The sequence below is a fragment of the Ursus americanus genome, chromosome 26, assembly GCF_024610735.1.
Source record: "Ursus americanus isolate L20-20 chromosome 26, mUrsAme1.1.p, whole genome shotgun sequence".
Classification (NCBI taxonomy): Eukaryota; Metazoa; Chordata; class Mammalia; order Carnivora; family Ursidae; genus Ursus; species Ursus americanus.
This window is the reverse complement of record NC_142152.1, coordinates 10,335,203-10,351,763: the sequence shown is the minus strand read 5'-3', so window position 1 is coordinate 10,351,763 and position 16,561 is coordinate 10,335,203. Positions and strand designations below refer to the sequence as shown.

At 39.4% G+C, this 16,561-nt stretch overlaps 1 protein-coding gene across 4 annotated transcripts in view; it reads left to right on the top strand.

Moving 5' to 3' along the window:
* Window positions 1–16,561, top strand: part of PPP2R5E (protein phosphatase 2 regulatory subunit B'epsilon) — a 141,663-nt gene that overhangs the window by 84,628 nt on the left and 40,474 nt on the right. For all 4 annotated transcript variants that reach the window (XM_045810524.2, XM_045810523.2, XM_045810522.2 and 1 more), the window contains one exon: window positions 14,780–14,881. In XM_045810524.2, the coding sequence (XP_045666480.1) occupies window positions 14,780–14,881 (102 nt within the window). The remainder of the gene's footprint in view (window positions 1–14,779; window positions 14,882–16,561) is intronic.

Genomic DNA, 16,561 nt, shown 5'->3' with positions numbered 1-16,561 from the left:
AAAAATTTTCCTGATATACTTGCATATTCATGTGTATATTAATAATTTACCATTTCTGTCCTGCACACATTCTCTCTTAAGGAATCTGACAGGGATTTTAATGTGTTTAGTTTTAATTTAAATGTGCTAAGGAGTGGGTTTTTACTCAGGAAGCAGCTGAGCTACTCATGATTGCTATTTGCTTCATTTACAAGCTGTAGTCCTTCTGGCTTAACTGCTTTACAGATTGTTCAGAGTTTTCAATATACTTAAAATTGTTTGACAGCTGTGACTTGTCTAGCGCTGATATATCCAATACTATCCTCTCACTCTGAGAATGCTCCCCCTCTTTTTTTCCCTCTCCCCTGAAGCTGGCAGCAGAATTTTGCAGGATGAGTTACAGTACTGCATTCACGCTTTGGTTTCTCTTTTCTCCTACCTTTTAATTTAACCTCGAAACTGAAAATGTGGTTAGAAGTATAAGGAATACTTCTGGAAAAATCTACTAAGGAAAATGTATGATAAAATGATTTGGTAATATTGCCTGTGGTTTCTATATATACGTGGGTCTTGGCTAATTCTAGCAACTTGCTGTTAGTTTATGTAGTTCATTCAGCCGTCTCTCTACCAAGGACAGAAATGAAAGAGGGGGATTTATTACTTGATTCTCTAAGGAGAAAGCTGGTTGTACCACTGTGATGTGTACAAGCAGGAAAAGCCAGAGAAAATGAGTGTCCTCAATGTGGAATGCTCAGAGACGATAATGCCTGAGGCCAGAATTTGGCAAGAAAACAACGAGCAGGTCATTTCCAGGAGGTAGTTGGCTTCTGACCAATATTAAAAGCCAAACTTGATCTGTAGATGAAAACAAGAAGTATGCTATCCAGTGACTTCTGTGGAGGAAGTTGCCTCTGGAAAGTGAGGATGAGATGAGGGACTTCTAGAGTTAAAATGCAGTTACAGTGATGAATAGGGAAAGGTGTGGGTTGGCTGAGCAGTGAGGGAAACAACCAGAGCCCAAGGCAGCTGCAGGTCCTGGGCAAGGAGAAGCAGTGCCAGGAGGGCAAGGGGTGACACATAGTGGACAGGTTGTTCCGGAATAAAACTAGGACTGGTTATAACTATTTAGGAAGTTGGAGAGCAAGTTTATCTTTTAATAAAATGGATAAACAAGCTATGTTGGAGAATATGATGTTTGACTCTTCAGAAATGTAGGTCACGACCAGGGAGTGGGGGCTGGGCAGATAGTGTTAGCTACTAAATGAGCTCCTTTGAAATGCTGTGGAATTTCCCTTCCTGAAGAAGTTAAGGCCTCTATGAGAGTAGGGTAGAACACTCTGGAATAATGCATGCCTCTCTCTTCCTTTTGTGGGACTTTTGGCCTTCTCTAGAGAAGTAGAAGAATGTGTTGAGTTTAGACAATAGAGAAGGTGCTGGAAAATTGAGTTTGTATTTCTGCTGCTGGCAGATACAAACTGGGGAATCTATTGTGCCCTGTTCTGGAAAGTAAGAATAGTCATTTGAGGGGTAAATAATCAGAAGGCAGTGATCTTTAAATCCACATTTAAAATGGCGGCTAACAGGGGTAGTGGGCAGTTCCTGACCCTAGAGCCCTTTCTTGGTTTCTTTCTGAGGCACTTACATCCGCACTCCAGCCTCCTCTCTAAGATGAGGCCAACATGTGTCCGTGAGGTCCTTGAGGGAGGGTTGTCTGTCTTGCCCTCCCTTGGAGTGGCCTGACTCAATTTGTTATGAAGCTGTATGGGTAAAGAGTGATGTTAATCTGTGATCATATTTAGTCAGGTGCAGTTTTGTTTTCATAATTCACCAGCTAGCCCAAGGTTTGTTTTACAAATGAAGGGTCACAGAGACAGAGACCCATACAGAATAAGGGACAGTGACAGTTTGGGCAGTTTCCTGTTTATTTTTCATGATTTCAAATAAGGACACATACTCAGTTGCCGGAAATGAACATCAGAAGCCTCAAGTGCTTTGTGGGTTTTTTAAAATTCAGTATTTAAGAGGTTTCATTTTTCTTTTAGCGTTAGCTGATTTTGAACCATAGTGTTCAAAGCAGATGTTAGAATATATATGTCCTCAAAAAAGCCCCATGTTGTTACTGTTTTATCAACTTGTGCACTTTGGTTCTTACAGAAATCACTTAATTTAGCAGCTTTAGTACCTTTCTAGGATTGAAGACCCAAAGTCCCTGCACAATGAAATGTGGCAAAAACCTGGTATTGCATGGCTAGCCTCCGTGTGGGGCGTGCGTGCTTGGACTGCGAACACCAGCCAGTACGAGGGCCTGCTCTGTATTTATACACAGTAAGCACTATGACTATTGCAGTGTTTACACCTCTATTTTTGGATTCTAAGATTTAATATCAACAATCTTCACTTTTGGATTCACTGCTACATTTCCAATTTTGGAGACAGCGTAATATAGTTGTCTCTGTGTGTGAAATACCATTTCCCTGTGATAATTTTGTGTGGGGCTAGCAGACTGTAGAGAGAATTAATTTAACGTTACCGTCAGCCCTGCAGCAGGTAAAAAGTTGCTTCTTGTTTTGAGCAAGTTAAGTCTTGCAATAGAAGCCTGTGGGAGTGGAGGGTTCATGGTAAGAATTTGTTAGTGGTAAGGGGAGAGGTGGGGACGGGTCTGTATTACAGAGGCCTTGGCAAGCTAAGTAGAGGAGATTAGACTTAATCTTATAGACAGCAACAGGGAGCTGCTGAGGTTTTTGAAGGGAGATGATATGTAAGTGATATTCTTACTTTCCTTTCTCCAGCCCCACCTCGAATGTCCATACCCTTCTGTCAGCTTCTTTAAGGAGGTTTAAGGCTGGCAGCTTTAACCCAGGATGGCTGATGGCAGAGGGCTGTTGTCCTACTCTAGTCCTTGGTGGCAAAGAAAGAGGAAATGGAATATATAAGAATATATAAAGGAACTCCCCATCTCTTAACGTTTTTCTTCTGTGCTCATAAAAGAAGATTTAAAACCAGAGGACAGAAAATTATCTATGGTTTCATTATTTAAATGTAATCATTGTTCACATTTTAGCCAATTTCCGTCTAGCCTGTTTTTAAAATGAGGCTTTCCCTTAAATTAAAAAAAAAATTCAGATATACTTAACATGCAGCACAGATTTTAAGAACAGGTCTTAGGCAGTGAATGTTCAATGAATTTAATAATTCTCTGTGCTTGTATAGCCATAACTGCAGATTTAGAAGATTGCCATCACTCAGGAAAATCTCCTAGTACTCCTTTCCTTTTTCTTCTTGTTAAACTTTTCCCCCCAGTCTTACTATATATATAAATTGTATCATACTGAGCTTACTACATATGTATTATTATTTTTGTTACTTGGCATATATAATTATATGATTTTAATTAAACAGATTTTTCTTTAGCATTGTGATGTAAACATGCTTTCACATAATTAAGTAAATTTAAAAAACGTCATTCTAATGGCTACCCAGTATTCCATTATGGGAATATATGATTGTCTACTTAACTGTTTTGGGACATTTAAACTGTTTCCAAATTTGCACTATTAAAAATAACACCACCAGTAGCACCGAAGAGCCATTGTGAAGGATAAATAAAATGACTTAAAGCAGATACAGGAGAGGAAGAGTTAAAGAAAATTCTAAAGGCTTAGAATGAGGAAGGTGAGAAGAGAATTCTAGAGGGAAGTGGAGGTCAATGAGGATGAGATTGGTTTTGACTAGATTGAATTTGAGATCCAGGGAGATGTCAGAACTGCTCTGTATATAACTGGAAAAAGTGAAATTAAGGACATCCTAGTGCCCTGGAAACAGAAGTCCTAGTAGAAGAGGGGACAGAGCAGTGATGATATCGAGAGAAGAGCATTGTGCCGTGGATTCAGTTTTGTGCTACCTTGAGTTCTAATGCTGACTTTTTCGGGGTAAGGATTTGTGTTGTTCATTGGGTGAAATGATGACTTTCAGGCATTCGTCTGACTTCTGTATTCATGATCTCAAGATTCAGAATGTGCTTTACTTTCTCTTTTGCTTCACGCTAGGACCTATTAATGTGGTTGGTGTTAATTCTGAGAAAAACTGGTGATGGTATCACTTTGCCTTGGCTAAGCTTAGAGCAGCTGCCATTTGGTTTTCTTGCGGTTCTACTGGATTCTTTCCCACTAAAAGGGATTGACATGTTCGCATAAGAAAATTAAATTACTTGAATTAGTAGAAGTTACTGGAGAATGGAAGATGTAATTTAATAGGAAATAATTGCTAACTTTTGAGTAAATAGGGGGAATTGAATACATGCGTATATTTACTTCCTTTACCTCCTGAAATCAAACAAAAATTACTGAAAAGAAATAAAACCCAGAAGAACAATGCAAAATGGAGAGGAGATCTCAGAATTCAGTGTTTTGGAAACTAGAAAGCGAACGAACGGGTGGTCACTATTTTGGCAGATGAGAAAAAGCCGAGCTGTAAGCAGCCACAGGGCAAGTCCGGAAGTAGCCAGCTCACACCCCATTAACTGCAGGAAGGTTCAGAAAGATGCCTTTCAAACAAGGAAGGGCACACAGAGGCAAAAAGAGGAGACTTGGTGGAAAGTCTGTGTAAGAAGTAGCTAGAAACTCCTGATCCCACCTTACTCCCCCAAAACCAGGCAGCAAAAGACTGAAGGTTGACTCTCTGCAGAGGGTACACTGGCGGGAATCTGGTTTGGGGGCGTTAGGCACTGCTGAGAGCAGTGGGTACCTTTCTGAAAGCGGAGCACGTTGAATGGGGATATCCTCAGCCCTCTTGCCGCTTGGCTCTCAGATCCCTTGTGCCTCTAGTTGCAAGATAGATGATTCTTTGGAGAATCAGACAAACCTAAAGGCACCAATTAAAGGAGAGTTCTTAGGGGAATGGTAGGAAGGAAATAGGCCAGCCAGTCTCACCCCAGACAAGCCCACTCCTCAGTAACTCTGTGCCACCATCTCATCCAGAGCTCCCATTTTAAATATGCCTGCATGTGCGACTGTGATAAGGGCACAGATTTGAATTATCTCTTCTGACACTATCCTGACATTAATACTGTTAATTAGTTTTGTATGATTTTGACCTTTATATAGAATGTACATGGAGGGCACTCAACTCAGATGTCTCCCTCTTTCCCTTACATCTTCAACCCCCCCGCCCCCCAATCTCTTTTCCTGCCCTTGTGGCATCTCTCTCTCATCTGATGGCCATGCCAGCAGGTCAAAGAGAGTAGAACAAAAGACAGAGTACTTTCTTTCACACATTTTTCTCCTTATAGCTAAATGTTGATGTATTCCTCAAAACTACCTTATATTTACTTTGATCTGTATTCAAATTCTATTGCCTCTCTGTTCTTGAGCTCTCACGGACAGATTCCTTTCTTCCATACAGTTGTCAGTGCTCTAATCCTTCTAGAAACTGAACATCTAAAGGGATCAAATTATTTTCAGAAACAATCAGTGTATGTTAAATACAGTTACTCCAATTGATGATAACTGTTACCAGCTAAACCAACAGCAGCAGCAGCGCCAGTAACAATGAAAACAGATTTTTTTTAGTCTGTATAAATCTGAATGGTGTGCATACCTAGTAGATTTGGAAAGAAATACTTGCTAAAGGAAATATAAATAAAAATGACATCTCCGTGAGTTAGGAAAATAGTCCATGCCCAAGATTTCTATTACTTTAATCTTGTCTTTTAAATTTGGCTTTATATTTGAAAATTCTGTTGGGCAATATAAGTTTTTAAACTTCTTTTTTTGTTTGATTTTTCCCTTTCTCCAGCTGACTGTTAAGCTACTTTTATCATTTTAAGATGTTCTCTCTGCCTCATTTCAGAAATCAGGTTTCACAGAGCAGTTGCGAAGTCCTAGAAAGCCCTGGTAATACAGGTTAACGGTATGACCATGAATGTGTAACTATAACACGGTTGAAATCATTGACTTTAGAAATCTTTTAAATCCTCTTCTAGATTTCCGGATGTTGTAAAACAAATCTAACAGCTGTCACAAGTGCATATTTCTTAGTCACATGTAAACAGTGTACGCTGTCTTTGGTTCCGGTTCACTGACTGTTTCCTTAGAAGTGTAGAGCTTTGTCCACAAAGGTGGCTTTATGGTAAAAATGTGGACACCCCTGGTGAAGTGGCTCGACCACACCCATGCATCACAGTGTTTTAGCCCCTCTTGTGTTCCTGAGATCTCTTCTTGTGGCAAACAAGAGCATTGAGGGGATTATTTTAGCTCAGGGAATTACGTTTAACTCAAGTGAACATGTTTGTAATAACGTCTGGAAATTCTTGCCTGAAATTTTTAATTATATTGATAACATTACATAGTAGTGACAGTTTTACATATTTAATATGTTACAGAATAAAGGTAGACTGCAGTGGGTGGCTCATAATATAGGACGGTGTCATACTGATTTAATTAAATTTCCCCTCTTTAGATTTAGTGCTAAAGGCATGTCTTTATGTTAGAATAAGGGATTTTAATGGTTTCACAAGTTCAGATAACTTTTAAACAGCTCTGTTCATTCACATCAATGGTGAGGTTTAAAAAGAGACTTTATATCTAGTCTGAAGTTAAAACTACAGTAAACTTACTATGGTAATTAAAAGACATGGTTTGGCTTTAGAAACAAATTACTGATTGAAGAACTTGCTGTGAATTAAATTAAGTGCTAATTGAGAGTTTTAAAATTTTGCCATTTGTTTCCTAATCAAAGTCCCAGCTTAAAAGATACATATCTGCTCTGATTCTAAGTTTCTTGAGCATAATTACAAATGCTTTGGGATTTTTCTCCTTGGTTTTATATATCCATAATGATTAATAATTACTTTAAAAGGGGCTGAGAGTCAGGTTTGAAAGGTTCTTTATCACTGGGACTATTAAGAATTCTTAAATTTGGTGTTACCAGAGGTAACTTGACATTATATGTATGTTTATTATTTATTACTTTTATGTTCTAAACATAAATAGTATAGCGAGGTATCTAGGCAAATTCTGTTCAAATTTTAGTTCTTATTCTTAGAGTTTGAATATTTAATATAAATCCTGATATGTTTGGAAATAGTTTTCTCTGTTCAGATGTCTGATTTAGAGATTTAAAATGACTTTGCTTACTTTAATATGTTTTATCATATTTATTTAAATGCGTTTTTTTGGGCTAACACAAAATACTGTGAGAATGATGCATGATGACGTAGTTTCAACATTGCAATTACTGGGTCCTCCCTCTGGTTCTAAATGCTTGATTAAATAATTTTGTTTCTTTTCAGTACATGATGGATTATAGAATGAACGGATGAGTGGATGAACTTGATGAAAAAACTGAGGGATATCATTGAAATTGTTACTTGCTTGAGATCTTAATACAAATAGTGCTAGAGGAATAATGGCACTTTTTAATTTGCTTGGATGTTCTCTATTTAACATTCATATTGTCCCTTTTTTGTTAGAAAATTTACTTTGTAGATGTAATCTCAGAATTCATTTTACAGCTATGATGTCATTGTTTTTATATTTATAGTCAATATATGCAGTATTGCATAGTTGTATGAAATTTTTTTTTTTAAAGATTTTATTTATTTATGTGACAGAGAGACAGCCAGCGAGAGAGGGAACACAGCAGGGGAGTGGGACAGGAAGAAGCAGGCTCATAGCGGAGGAGCCCGATGTGGGACTCGATCGCGGAATGCCGGGATCACGCCCTGAGCCGAAGGCAGACACTTAACGACTGCGCTACCCAGGCGCCCCATAGTTGTATGAAATTATAGTGTCACAGATAACAGAGAGAGAAATGTTCTTGAGGTCAACTAGTTCATGCTTTTATACAAGAGAAGATAATACCTACTCATCTAGAAAGTAGTATTGTAAAACAGAGATGATTTAAGTTGCTTATACTGTAGTTAAAAGAGGTTTCCTGAGAAGATAATATGCCCGATTTTAGCCAAGCCTTAAATATTAATAGTGCTGACAAATATATAGCTAAAAGGAATTGAAAGTATTCATTAGTTGTTATTTTTAATAACTCTTTATATTGTTCTTACCTTCTGTTTTATTCATTGTTAATCTGAGCAGATGTTTAGTTAGTAGTTACTAAGCGCTAGCCACATTCTGTTCTTTTATAATGTGCTAGTCATTTTCCTTAAACAACAGTAAAATATCAACCAAAATTATAGTATAAAATTAGTAGTTTCTATGGAGATAAAGGGATTGGGGAAAGGGAGGGGTTTTCTCCTTGCAGTAACTTAAATAACTATTTAAAAATATTAATAGCCGTGGAGTATCTCGGTGACTCAGTCGTTTAAGTGTCTGACTTCAGCTCAGATCATGATCTCAGGGTCCTGGGATCAAGCCTCAGGTTGGGCTCTGCACTGAGCGGGGAGTTTGCTTGCCCGCTCTCTCTCTCTCTGCCTGGCCCCCTGCTTGTGCACTTGCGTGCGCGCTCTCTCTTTCTCTCTCTCTCTCTCAAGTAAATAAACAAAATCTTTTAAAAATATAGTAATAGTTGTATTTTGATATTGTAAGTCAGAAAATAGTTAACTTATTTGTTTAATCAAAACCTGATTAAAGTATACCTAAACACTTCTTCCTCTTTACTTATGGAGCTGTGTACTTGGGATCCTGCTAAATTGTCTCTTTCACATTTGGCCAAGACTTTGAATTTTATTTTTTGCACCGTAGTTCACAGTAATCAGCGGTAAACCCAAGAGCTGAAAAATAGCCGCCGGTTCCTCCAAGCAGGTAGCTGTTGGTTCTCGGCCTCACCTGCGACAGTGCTACCGTCTGTGTCACAGCGGAGTTGCAACCAGAAGGGGTTCTTAGTATTAGTGTTAGAATTGTCAGTTTTAGCAAATAAAAATACGGGGCACCTAGTTAAATTTGAATTTCAAATAAATAATGAATAATTTTTTTTTTAGTCTTGACTATGTCCCATGTAAGTTGTAGGACATACTTGAACTAAAAATTATTTGTTTATGTGAAATTTAGATTTAAATGGTGTCCTGTATTTTATCAGGCAACCTTGTTATTTCTGCTTTTTGTATATGAAGGTGCTAGGCATTCAGAAATTAGTAAGAAGCTCTTGAGGGGCTCAGAGTCTTTTGGGGGAGATGGAGCAGAAGGGATGTGGGGAATAGGAACACCAGAGAGGAATCTTGGCAGCAATCAAGATGTTTGAAGATGGAGGTCTGGACGAGACAGTGGGGATGAAGAGATTGTTATATTTTTCTGTTAATGCTGAGCAAGGTCATTGTAGCTCTGAATGCTTGCAGGTAGGAAAACAGTGTCCGTGGGTGCCATTGAGGGCCACTGGCAGGCCAGTAATGGAGGAGGGTGGTGGTGGGAAAGGAGACATGAGAAAATGAGAGGGTTAAACAACTGATAAAAAGAAATGTGGTGGGGGAATCAGAGGAGAAGGAAAAAGAGAGACAAAAAAGTCAGGTCCATGCATGGTCTCCCATGGATGGCATGGAGGTGGTGTGCCAGAGAGGGGACCCTGAGAACCCTCCGTGCATATCATGGTGCTGTGTTACCTTGAGAAACTCACAAGCTCTTGGGACTTTTGTTATTTGTAAGAGGGGGGAGCTAGATGAGAGAGTCTCTAATGTGATCTGATTCTAGAAGCAACTCAGTGGAATCCCTAATCCTAAATTTTCTATCTTTGAGGAGGGGTTATTTAGATTTTAACACGTGTTCCTCCTAATTCCTCAGCCTTGCTTTCTGTCCTTATAGCCACTTTTCTGGAGGCCAGCCCAGGGCCTTCAAACCTTTAGTTTGATCCCAACATTCAGAGTTTATTATAATGCCTTTGGAATGAAAATGAATGAGACTTATTTCTTAAACTTCTTTTTCTTTGCATTGATACCAGTGTAGATGAAAATAAAACAGTTGGAAAATAAATCCTTGTAATTTACTTAAATAATTTCTTTTGTTCATTTTGGATAATCCATTCCTGAATGAATAAAATAGATGGTTTAGGACTAGAGCCTCATATATTTAAATATATTATAGAGACAGTTCTTGTGACTTTAGAAATACCTCGGTGCATTTTAATCTAGCCACATAGACGCTGTAGAACTGCGCCGTGGTGAGGATTGATGCTGGTGGCTACTTGGAGTCATGATATGTTTGCATAAGCCTACAACTGCTATTACCAATTTAATAATGTTACCTATTTAATAATCCCTTTAAAACTTGGACTATGGGGTGCCTGGGTGGCTTAGTCGGGTAAGTGTCTGCCTTCAGCTCTCGTCATGATCCCAGGGTCCTGGGATTAAACCCTGTGTTGGGCTCCCTGCTCAGTGGGGAGCCTGCTTCTCCCTCTCACTCTGCCCCTCCCCCCTGCTCGTGCTCTCTCTCTCTCTCTCACAAATAAAGGCTTAAAAAAATAAAACCTGGACTATAAATCAGAAATGGTTGCCAGTGATAAAGAAAGATTTAATGGAAGCAAATCTACCATTTTGGATAGTGGTTTTTAGGACATTTTTAGATCTTGGAAATCTTCTGAAAATCTGACCAAAGCAACTGGATCTTTTCCCAAATTGGACTCACCATACAGAATTGTTGCAGAAAAGTCAGGGGATTTGGAGGACTGCCTCCCCCCACCCCCCCATCCATGGATATAGCCCAGTTTTTAATTCATGATTTAACTGTATAGTTAAACTGGTCCATTCATTGAATCTTACAACCATGCATTCATGAGCTAGGCTCTAGGCATTGTAGGAAGCTCTGATTTTTAACTCTCTCCTGACAGTAATAATCTTATTCAAACAAATTCAAAAGCCCATTTTCATATTGAAATTAAAGGCATAACTTATATACTGTATGTCTCTAACTTAAGCTTTTTATAGATTTAGGACTTACTTTGTATGCCCCAAGACATAACAGTAACTACCTAGTTTATCATCCATATTCCTCTTGCTTTACTACAGCTTTTAAAAATTTCCCTTTAGCTGTCCATTTCCATCCCTTATAGGTAGAGTCATATCATTTTCTCTTGTCTTTCCCCCTAAATCTTTATTCATAAACATTTCTTTGTGCTTCCACATAGCCGTCGTCTTTTTTTTTTTTTTTTAAGATTTTATTTATTTATTTGAGTGAGAGCTTGCAGGGAGGAGGGGGGGAGAAGGAGACTCCCTGCTGAGCAGGGAGCCCAATGTGGGACTCGATCCCAGGACCCTGGAATCATGATCTGAGCCGAAGGCAGACACTTAACCGACTGAGCCACCCAGGCACCCTGGCCATCATCTTTAATGCTGCACAATATTCTAGTAAGTTGATGTACCTCTTAAATGTTGAACGTAGTGGTTATTTCCAGTTTTACACTTTTTGGAGAATGTTGCAAATGACTGCTTTAAGTAGTTTTTTCAGACTTGGATTAGTTTTTTTTTAGACTAGATTCTTAAGGATGGGAGCAATGATTCATTCATTCGTGGCATTTTTATTAAGTACCTACTATGTCCCTGGCTGGTTCAGAAGCTTGGCCATTTCCATGACACTTGATATGCTTTGACAGTCTTTCCAAATTTGCTAGAGAACTACTTAACCAATTGAGTCAGCTCTTCATTGTCTAGCCCAATAGATCTGTGCTTCCTCATTACTCATCTGGTGACTATTTGAAAGTAAGCTAAATAAAGCATTATAAGGAAGGCACATCTGAAGAAATGGCAGTGTGTGGCTGAGTGAGAAGTGCATGCCTTTAGAACTACTTGCTGTGTGGATAATTTACACAACTTGACATTCTTTTGAAGTGATAATTGAGAGATGAAGCTTTGACCAAATCAGAGTTAACATGAACAGAGTTAAAATAGATTAATTTAAATCACTCAGAAGACTTTAACTTGAAATTTTAAAAAGCAAAACCAAAATACACAGTTTTGTAAATGTGTCCAAATTTTTATTTTGTGAACATTTGTTGGGTGCCTTGTATGCGCTAGGAAAACAGATGTGAATGTGACATTGCGTATTCTTGATTAGTGGGCGAGACAGGCAGATACGTACACAAATAATTGCTGTGGCACACGGTGGGCACTGAAAGAGGGTTTGTACGACCAGGAGGATCAGAGAACAGAAGTTTCCATGTCCTTCTATCCAGATTTTTTACTATACAGGAGCACCCCGCCCCCCCCCCCTTTTTTTTAACTTCCATGGTTTACTTTTACATCTTGGGAGAGGAAAGAAAGTTGTTACAGATCACGGTAAATACACATGATTTAGTTGGAATGAAAACTCAGTTTTTGAAATATATGTCTAGTTTCAAAAGCAAATAACTAAAAGACTCTTGCCTTTTTGATTACAGTGTGGCTGGCTGGTTGAAGAGAAGTCATGGGTTAATGGTTTCCTGAAAAGTCACTAGTTTCTTTGTAAACGGAATTTCTAATAATCATCAGAAGGGACAAAAATAACATAATGGACGGGTGCATGCTGTCATTAGCCATGGCAAAAGCATTCTAATATAATGATCCTCCCCCCCCCCCCCCCAGTCATCTAAGCTAAAGTAGAGCAAAAGAAGTGGTCTACCTACTTTCTTAGAACACTGTGGTTGAGCCTGACAGCCTGCGTTCAGTTTTAACTGCTGGTTACTAAGTGTAACTTCAGATCTTAACACCTGTGCTTCCATTTCCTCAATGGTAAATTGGAGATCCTGATAGTATCCACTTCATAAGGCTGTAGAATCCAGTAGATACTGCTCTGTGTGCATCTTAGTCAACCTCAGAGTAGCATTTACTGCTGTTGACCTCTTTGTCCTTCTTAATACACTCTTCCCACTTAGCTCCCGAGACCCCAATTTCTAGTTCTTTTCTTCTCCTACCTTCTACTCCTTTTCATTTGTGTTGTTTGGTGGTTCTTTTTCTGATTTCTAAATGTTGGATGCCTGTGGGTCCTGTCCTTTCTTCCTATTTACTCCTTTCCTAGGTGATCCATTAGTCTCATGGCTTTAAAACCATCTGTATGCCAAGGAGTCCTTATATGTCTCTAGTCCTGACCTGTCCAGCTCTGAGGTCCAGATTCATATGTCTGATTCCCTCCTGGATATTGCTTCTTTAACACATTCCTGACTGGATCTCTGGACCTCCCCACCTCCAAACAAGTAAACAAAGTTTTCCCTTTCCCAGCCATCTCCATCTTGGGTAAATGGCCGTAAATCTCTGACTCATCCTTGATTCTTTCCTTTTCTTTACCCCACATATCCAGGCCAGCAGCAGATATTACTTCCAGAGTAGATTTTGAATCAATCTACTTCTGTCTCCTCTGCCACCATCCCAGTCCAAGCCATCACCATTGCGTGCCACCTCCATAGGCTTCTAACTTGTTCTCTCCCTGTCTGTTCAGTACAGAGAGCTACAAGGATGATTTTTTTTTAAGCAAAAATAAAATCCTGTCACATTTCTGTTTAAGATCAACTAATGGCTTCCTATGACACTTAAAATAAAATCAAATCTCTCCTTTTCATAGCTTATACATCTGGGCTCAGTTTCCGTAGTGAGAAAGTTAGGGTTCTTGTGAATCTAACTAAAATATAAGCTCCTGAAGGGCACAGACTTTCTTCTGCTTTGTGCATTGTTACTTTCCCAATGCCTGGAATAGTGTGTGAATATAATGAGCATTTAATAAATATTTGTTAAGTGAATAAACACATATAGATTGTATGGGACCCCAAAAGCCTTTCTTCTTTCCTCTTTTAGAGCAGCATATTATACTTCATTATTTTCTGCATTATCTAGAAAGTCCAGCAAAGGCTTCTGGTGCAGTCTCCTTTCTTTTCCCCTCTTGCCTTCTACACATTTAGCCCCTGCTCCCTACCCCCCCCCCCCAGTTTTATTCTTCATATCTGAGGACATATTTGGGTCATTGGGAGAGGATAGATGATAAGTAGGACGAGAAACAGAATAGAAATTGAAAAGGAACCCTGAGAATAGTAGCAACCACATTTAAAAAAATAGGCATTTTCTGCAGAAATCTTGGAATATATGCAGAAATAGTAGAATAGAATAATGAATCCTCATCTCTAAATCTCCCAGTTTCAACAGTTATCAACTCCTGGACATTCTTTGCACAACCAGCATTTAATCTGGAAATTGCCTATGGTAAAGGACTGCCTCATTAGTTTATAGACATTTGTATCACAGATACATCTTATCCTTGGCATCGCTACTGTTTTTTTAAAGTTTATTTATTTTTAAATAATCTCTACACCCACTGTGGGGCTTGAACTCATGACCCCAAGATCAAGAGTTGTGTGCTTTTCCGACTGAGCCAGCCAGGCACCCCGGTATTTTGTAAACCAACGAGAACAGACTAGATGTGGTTTCAAGGGTGTTAGGTTCGGAAATATCTTTTCTGATTTGCTTTTCGTAAATGTCTGAAATTTTACCATTAGTTCAACTGTACATTTGCAAATTGTGAGTAAACCTGAGAAGGGAAATACATAAAGCCCATTAGCAGTTATTTATATCTTAGTGTAAATTGGTTAATTAGAAGCACGCTTGACCGGTAAGTAACCAAGAGCAGGCTTTGGTGGGAGGTCTAAGATCAAAGGGACCAGGGGTGAGGATGGCCGTATGAGGACAAGGAGTGCTGTTCAAGAGGGCACGAGGTGCAGCTCCGTCTCTTTCCACCTTTGTCTAGAGGTGGTCCTGGCCTCAAAGCCTGTAGAAGGAGGTCCCCGTTCCAGTTTGGTGGTGTTCTGTCATCTGTCATTTGGGTTCCCTTCGGCTGGCTGCAAACCTTGTGTAAGGCTGCCCAGGAGGTACTTCCAGCTAACTCTGCTGCTTGTTTATTTTTAGGTATCTTGCAATATATTCAGAACTCTCCCTCCTAGTGACAGCAATGAATTTGATCCAGAAGAAGATGAACCTACCCTTGAGGCATCGTGGCCACACTTACAGGTACTTTGAACTACCATTTGTTATAAAAGCAAGCTCCATTAACTCATTAGCTGATTAGCATGGGAATTTCTTAAAGGCCTTGATTCACCCAGAAATCAAATTAGAGAAACATTAATGGAAAGCCAGAGAATGCTCTCTGTGTTTCTCTTGGTAATTAGGATGCCAAAAGAATAAAACGATAAGTTGCGGTGTAATGCTTTAGTGTGTCTCCTCCCAGGTTGTGGAGCCAGCCAGCAGTTCTTCCTCTTTTGTCAGAGCTTCTGTGTGAGCCTGCCTGCTGGAGCCTCCAACAGGAACTGGACTATTTTCACATTAATATTAGTTAGATGTGATTAGGTCACAGAGTTTATATCTCATTTTCATCAGCCGGTAGGGACCTTGAATGCCTGTCTTCGTGATAGCCACAAATGTGTTTCTGTAGCCTGCAAAGGCAAAAACAAATTGCAGTGGTTATTTCGTAGTGTTGTAGGGAAGAGCGACAGCTGATAGAGAGCTTGTGTAAAGGCCAGTTTTGTTCTCTTGCACGGAGAAGGCCATGTTTTCCAGTCATACGCATGTGTCAGGACAAATCACAGCCATCCCTGCAGCTCCTTTGCCGACACTAGGCCCATCTGTACTGTATGTACTTGCCCATTCCGGTCATTTTCCGTCTTCCCTTCGTGGCTGCTTGTGCTGCAGGCCAACATTTCTCAAAGGACTAGAACAAGGAAATGGGAATGTAATGCTCTCCCAAGCTATCTTTCCATTGAGTTAGAATGTCCTCAGAGGCCGGATGACAACCAGCCAAGAGGGAAGGGATGGTAGAGAGGGACTAAAACCTTGTGTAGTTTCAGCCAGAGGCAGAAGCCATTGTAATCTTTGAAGTGTGCTCATGGCTACTAGCTGGCTTTCGAAAGAGCAGAAAACTGTGCCACAGCGAGATGAGGCCTAGAGATTAGTCTAAAAGTTTCTATTTTCCCCATTTCAGAATTTTTGACATCAGTTTGCAGCTTTCCCTGTCCTGCTTTGGCATTTCCAGGTTGCCACAGATATACATGTGTGCTGTTTCCCCTAGTTATGGAGAGAGCTTTCTGGGCCTCTGTTTCCTCAGCTCTTCCCCAGGCGTGTTATACATATGTATTCCTGCTGCCAATGCCAGGATTGAGTAAATTAGTTAAAGTGCTGTGGCTGATTTCCTATTTTAGCTGCTTGATTTTTTTTTTAAAGGTGTCAGACATACTATCTGCAATCTAAAAAATTTAGAAAATTATTTGTGCTTTTCATGGTGTATCCCAGATTGTGACAAAAATTAAAATGAAAAAAATGATTCCTTTGAATAGGTGGACTTCTTATCATGTCTGATTTCTCATGTTTGGCACCAGTTCGTAAAGTGCAGTGCAGTCTGGAGAAATATAAAATACAAAACAAACAAGGTAATCTCCTCAGGAAGTCCCACATCTCACAGTGGAAAGGCCAGGAAGAAAGCTGTCTTCAGAGCTTCAACTTGTCTTCTCCACATCCCAGAGACAGCAGACTACTCTTGCCATTTGCAAGAGCGTTTTGAATCCTCTAAATCATGATCACCAGAGATACAAATTTCCCCTAAAGCACAGTAAAGTTGAACTGAGTATTTCAGTTAATCCTTCCTAAGCTTAATGACTCTATAAAATACAGACCAAATTAATTTCTAAAGCTATGAAA